Here is a 6,728-nt window from a genome sequence, read left to right as displayed (position 1 = left end):
TCTCTCCCCTGGCTGTTGGTGCCTCTTTGTAGATGTCTTGGATCTGAGTCTCCATCCTAGGAGATACACCTCTCTTCGTATGCATCTCTTATCGGTTTCATGTGTCTTGGGTAAAACTGTGTTTGGTTTTTAGAAGCAGCATTTAAGTTGTTTTTCACAGTAAACATTCTTCTGTGCTCTTTTAAACTCATGGCACTAAGTGAAAGTTTCAAATGAATTGGTTGTCTTTATGAATATTAACATATTGTTGGCAGTACAATTCACAGACTCTAGAGAATGGGTAACAATCCACATGTATCTATTATGTGCGCTCTAGTTGCTTTAGCACTCTGTAAAGTCGAGGGAAACTTCTGTTAGTCATCACCAGCAATTATTTTAATGTTCCGCATAGCCATTTCATCCATTGGTTATATATAAATATTGATTCGTGCAGCTTCGAGTGCAAAACTGTATAATTGGCATCCTGGTAGAGTGCCTTATTTAGGTATTTAACATCCAAATAAATAGACTCACTTTTTGACATCCAGCATCCCAATACACAGGATCTCGTTACATTATGCATGCCAACACTTTGCTCATGTATTAGATTAAACATCTCAAAGGATCTTTTGGCACCATCATCCTGTCAGTAAGCCATGTTTTTTTTGGTCTTAAACATCCCAAAGGGCTCATTTTTTGGCATCGTCTTTCTATCTGCCTGGACTTGATAGAACAAGGACCACACCTTGCACATTCATGAAAATATAAAACCAGAGCAGGAAGTAATTGATGTAGTAACAAGCTATAGAGGAACAGCTGAAGCAGCATGCCATGAACACCAGAATTCTAATTGGTTTCTGACTGAGCATTAGGATTGTGCAGGAAAAGCCATATCTATCCGTTATTCAGACCATTTATTAGCATAATCCCATTAATAAAAAAGCTTTCTCGACATCTTTGTCGGCAGTTGAGTCGCAGGGCATTATATCAGGTTTTAGTGTCAATGCATTCCTATGGGCAATTCGCCTATTTGTACCCTGGAAAATCCTGTCACCTGTGTAATATGACCAAATGAAATCCACAGAACAGAATGAAAGTCACTTTGCATGCGTTTGCCCCCAGTGGTGAAGCAAGCTGTGCGCTCCAACCCAGGTAATAACCTACATTGGAGGAAGTTAAGGGATGTGGACAGCTGCATAAGTAAGCACACACAGGAGCAACATAATGAAGCGTCTAGAGTTTTGTATTCTATTTGTGAACAAAACATGCCTATTGTAGGTGAATGACAAAATGAATAGGCAGCAGCAACTCCCAACTGAGACCCGGAACATAATGAGGTGTAAATCAGTCTTCTGTCACTCGGCAAGCTGCGTATATGCGAAGGAGGAAGGAGGAAATAGAGATGGACTAATGCTTTTATCAATCCCTTATGTACAACACACAATCCCATGTGTACTTCCTATTTAAATTTCACACGTCTCCTACACTTCTGGAGTCTCTAATTCAACTGAACGTGCCAAGTATGGACTGTGGGAGCTTGAGGCTTGCTTTGGGGCATCTTCCTGGGTCGAGGTTATGTGCTATCTCGCATGTCTCATTAGAAATGCAATACTGTAAAAATCAAGTGTGTGTGGATTGTGAGGCTTACTTTATCGGCAAGATCCTTTGTTGCAAAAATGTCCGAGAGAGATGAGAGATAGAGAGAGACCGAGAAGAGAGAGAGGAGATAAGGAGGAGGAAGAGAGAGAGAGATAGAGAGAGAGAGAGAGAAGAGAGAGAGAAGAGAGGAGAGAGAGAGGAGAGAGAGAGGGGAAAATGGCGAGAAAGAAAGAAAATGTCAGACCTTTCATTTTTCACATCATGATGAACATGACCTCAATTGAACTACCACTATTGGCATCAGATTGGTCGGAAATAGTTTCTGTCTATGTTTAGTCCCTAGTGTTGACAGGTCCATGGCCAAAACCCTATTCAGTACCTTTGATGAGCATTCACAGAAATATTATCTAGTCTGGTGTTCCCTATTTTGGCAGCACTGTAACCTACTTATTCTTTCAGCCCTAATTCTTCCCTAAATTGTTTCAAGAAATCAATTTACTTATAGCTAATAGTAGTATAGTGTTCGGATCAGGCGAGCACAGGTTCAAACCCCACTGCAGTCAGCATGTCGTTGTGTCCCTGGGCAAGACACTTCACCCCAAATTGCTCCTGTGGGGATTGTCCACAGTATTGAGTGTGTAAGTCGCTTTGGATAAAAGCGTCTAACAAGTAACATGTAATGTAATGTAGTAATATCTTGAAGATGTTTCCAGGAATGGCAGCTGTTGCACTTGAAAGTCTACACATAATCAACATCATATGACATATTTCGCATAAGCAGCATGTTCACCTCCTGTTGCATGTGCGGTGCGTCCCTGTTTCCATTACATTTAATTGCATCAGATACACAACAAAGAGAGGAGAAACAAAGAGCATATTGGTTTCAAACACGGGTCATTAACAGTGTTCCTTTATTCTCAGTGAAATAAAGCGATGGAAGCAGATGAGCAGAGAGAGAAGCAGTTTATCCATGAGCCCAAAGGCAATGAAAAGATGGACCCTGCTGTGCACAGACTCACAAATCAGACAAGGAAAAAAAAGAAACATGAAGAAACATGGAGGAAGGACTGGAAAGCTGAACGGAAACAAATTGTTCAAGGCAGCAAGTTAGAAGGGGAAAAACAACAAGACCTCAACATAAAAACTGAAGTAGAAACACACTGAGAACAGGGATAGAAGACACAAATAAGCCTGTGGGTCCTCTGAGGAGAAGATGACCTTTAAGCTAGGAGCTGGGCTGAAAGCAAGAAAAATTGTTTTACAATCCTGGAAGGGTAGAAACAGTGTGGGTGAGATGTGTCATCAAACCTCAGCAAGGAGGTTACTGCTGTGACCCAAACACACAAACCTGGTTCCAGGAGTAAACGAAAAAGAGATTGTTTGACATCACCAGAACAGGCGGTTTGCTATATATGTCCAATAAGAAAATTAATCCCATAATGCTCTATGATCAGCTTGAGGGGGCAGTTATTACAAAGCAACGTTGAGCAGGCAAACCTTGTTCAAACCATGGCATATAATGAAGAGTTTGATGGGATGGTGCAAACTTAAAAAGCTTGTCTTGGCTTAAATACTGCACCTTGAATAAGCATCATGTAATTTGAATGAATAGCTAGAACCAGCTGTGACCGAATATGCATGAATATTTCTTCGCCAGCTTTAAAGTAGAAGTCATTTGGGGAAATATGCTAATTTGCTTACATAAATTAGTCTCAAGACCCAACCTAAACTGACTTGAGTAACATTGTACAAGGCAATTTGACAGATCAGAAATGTAAATTCACCAATTGCTGACCCCAGTTTACCCTGTAAATTATGTACATCACTTTTTCCGCATTCAGAACACAGGACATTCCACGTGCTCAAAGTTGAGTATGTGGAATGTCACTCAGTGAGACTTAGCTTAATAAAAGCGGTGCTATGGCTCAGGGACATCTGGCCTGCACGCTGGAATCTTGGCTTACATTGATCATTTACCGTGTACGAAGCTAACAGATAAAAATAGAAACTCCTCAAGTTAGTCTGTGCATGTAGGAGCACGTTGAGAAATAGGGCAAAAGAGAAAAAGAAACGGCACCGCTAAAGAAAATAGGAAATGAGGACAGAAATTTGTCTGGGCTGCTTTACTGATCTTTGAGGAAGATGGTGGTAATATAACTAGGCATGGAATACTGAACTATAAAGTACTTAACATCCTAATACAAGCAACTTATGGCGGAGGAAAAAGAGAGGAATGATGACAGGTGTGAGAGAGTAAAACATAGAGAGAAATGTAATGCCTACGTTTTTGTAACTGTGGATACCAAAATAATTTGGTATCCACAAATACATATATATAGATATATATTGCATTGAACAAATGTATCAAATGTTTTTACACAAATGTATCACGCAGAATTTAAGAAGCTATAAAATACCATGGAAATGTGTTGAAAAACTAACTCTGTTGCATAAGGCTCTATTTCTTATTCGACACAGCCCACAGATATTTTAAATGATAGCTGACAGCAGATTGAAATGATGGGAAGTCACATAAAAGTACTTGCAGAATAGTAAAAAAACATGTTTTCCAGGGTAGAGTTTCAAAGCAGAACAAAGCTATTTGGTAAAAGTCCTTCAGGCCAGTGTTGGTCTCCCAGCAGGAGGATCTAAAACAAGTCAAACTGTCTGAAGAACAGCAGTTTGAGGCCAAGTTCTTGTTCGTGTCTGGATTTATTATGTCTGTGCCTGATGGTGTGATCATTTACGGAAGATTCAATAACAATTCCTCTCAACTTGTTACCGGATATAAGTGCTTGGCATTGATTTCAAAATAACTAAAGCATAAGAAGTGTATTTTCAATGTATGTCACTGTATAACGTTTAATTGTGTTTGTATTGTTATGAATGTGTGTGCGACTACATATGTTTTTCATTGTTCAAGTGTGTTTCTTTGTGTGCATTTACCTGGTTAAAAGTGTTTTCCAACAGGTCGTTTTCAGCAGCACGGCGGCTCTTGGGAGCATCTGTTGGGCACTGCAAACAAACAATAAACATATTTTAAGACCGGGAACAAGATAATTGAACCTCATTTTCAAACTGTTCTTAAGAGGAAATGTATTATTAAAACCCACTTATGCACTTCTCACAAAGACATGTACTGTTGTTATTATTAAAGAAGACCATCATCCACGCACACTCAAGAGTACAGTTGCGCACATTAGGGTACTAGCATTGTTGTGCTAATTTAATTTCTCCAGTTACCACGGGCACGGGTGCTGTTTGACTGTTTTACCGTTTGGGTTCGACACTAACGGTTTCTCAACTCTTTCCGGGGATGATAGAAAATGTGTAACGCCCCAAACACGCGTCAACGGAGCACACCCTATTGTTATACTGATAATATTCCATTGTGAAACACCACATGTGTTATTAAAATCGTCAGGAAAGCTAGCTTACATTAGCAGTTAGCATCTGGTGAACGGAGTTTCTATGGTGCATTTACCTCTATTACGTAAAAATCTGTAGGCCTTATCATGATGTGTTCAATGCAGTCTTGTAACTTGTAGTTTTTGGCGAGAAACTTCAGTTCATACATTTGTTGGCAAAGGATGTTTTTACAGCATTGTAGAATATATATCACAAGAAAACAGCTACTGCTTATGGAACCACAATTATAGACACACAGGCAATATTATCCAACAATTATTTTAAGTACATGTTTTTATCTAAGCATATAACATAAACATAATTCACAATTATCCCATCTGAATCTACTATATGTTTAATAGAACCAAATGGCACACCTGTGTACCATGTTATGTATGCTATGCAATGTAGCAGCAAGCCCATGAAGTCAATAGCAATGCAATTAAAACCCAGCACTTGTATCTCTTTCCTTTGTGATACAAGACGCTACACACTTCATGGGGGGGTGAGCATGCGGCTGAGTGCCTTAATATGTGCATCCATGCTCTTCCATTTTTCATTTTCAAACTTAAACACAGCTTGGAAAAGATTTATTTCGTTAAACCATCTAATCAAAAAGTATTCAGCATTCAGTTCTTCTTCCGTAAGACAACAGTTTCAAACTTCTTTGGGAACTTCTCACCCTTTTTGTATCCCTCTGAAAAATTCATTTGGTAATAAAAAAGACACGAACGGGTGCACACAAACACGCAAGCACAGACGCCCTGGAGAATTCTGACAAAAAGTTGGCTGAGCACAAAAATACCTCCAGCTTAAAAATAAATCCCAATAACTGGCTGTTTGCTATTCTTTCCATACCTGAACAATCACATGCTCTGTTTCTGTCTGTCTAACAGAAAAATGCTGCATTGTGGTCCAATGAATCACTTTTCTAGTTCTCTGAAGCCCGCAAACAATAACTGCACAAAAATACACATCAAGAGAAAATGAAGATAGGGAAAACAAAGACATATACAAAGAAAATACATAGAGAAACAGGTAGAACATTTTATATTGGTGGGTCGAGAAAAGAGCAAGTCATACTTATAATTAGGCTTTGGTCACACTTTTGGAGTACAAACATATTAGCAGTTGATGTGACATAATAGCACACAATGGAATTACTCTAAGCCCCAGCCAATGTGTATTCCTAATACTCTCAGTAAAACAAAGCCTCAGAGAATATATTATTAACAAACAAAAGGCAGCTTTGGTGGAAACCTAATTCAAAAAATGGTGGTAAACACAAATGGGCTCTCCCTGCATATCGAAAAGTTGTAGTTAAAAACTAAAATTAGTTATAGGAAAACAATTGAGCCTAAAGCATTATGAAGACAACATTTTTCTGATTAGAAAGAATAAACCTCCAGAGCAAATTCAAAGTTTATGATATGATTGTTTATGATTCATTTTAAAAACTCACACTCAGCTTTTTGCAGCAGCTGTTGCACAGATACCTTCCAGCAACTATATCATAACTAGATTAGGCTTCACTGAGGGAAGAAATTGCTTCAAATGTATCCAAACAGAGTGGCAGGAGCCTGTTGCCTGAAGCTAAGATTTGTGTAAGCCTTAAACCTATAAATAAACTATTTTAAAGCCACAGCAAAATATTTTCTACTGATGATGTTGCGCCATGCTCATACCCCACCTTAACCATGTGTAAACACTGGGGTTAGACCAATAGTTTGGGCTGGTAAAGG

General features: G+C 39.0%; 1 protein-coding gene across 3 annotated transcripts in view; it reads right to left on the bottom strand.

Moving 5' to 3' along the window:
* The window catches only part of col16a1 (collagen, type XVI, alpha 1), a 63,029-nt gene that overhangs the window by 31,915 nt on the left and 24,386 nt on the right, over window positions 1-6,728 (bottom strand). For all 3 annotated transcript variants that reach the window (XM_034124812.1, XM_034124814.1, XM_034124813.1), the window contains exons 8-9: window positions 4,526-4,593; window positions 1,628-1,661 (exon numbers count right to left, since the gene is read on the bottom strand). In XM_034124812.1, the coding sequence (XP_033980703.1) occupies window positions 1,628-1,661; window positions 4,526-4,593 (102 nt within the window). The remainder of the gene's footprint in view (window positions 1-1,627; window positions 1,662-4,525; window positions 4,594-6,728) is intronic.

The sequence above is a fragment of the Trematomus bernacchii genome, unplaced genomic scaffold (genome assembly GCF_902827165.1).
Source record: "Trematomus bernacchii unplaced genomic scaffold, fTreBer1.1, whole genome shotgun sequence".
Classification (NCBI taxonomy): Eukaryota; Metazoa; Chordata; class Actinopteri; order Perciformes; family Nototheniidae; genus Trematomus; species Trematomus bernacchii.
This window is presented reverse-complemented; position numbering and strand designations above follow the sequence as displayed.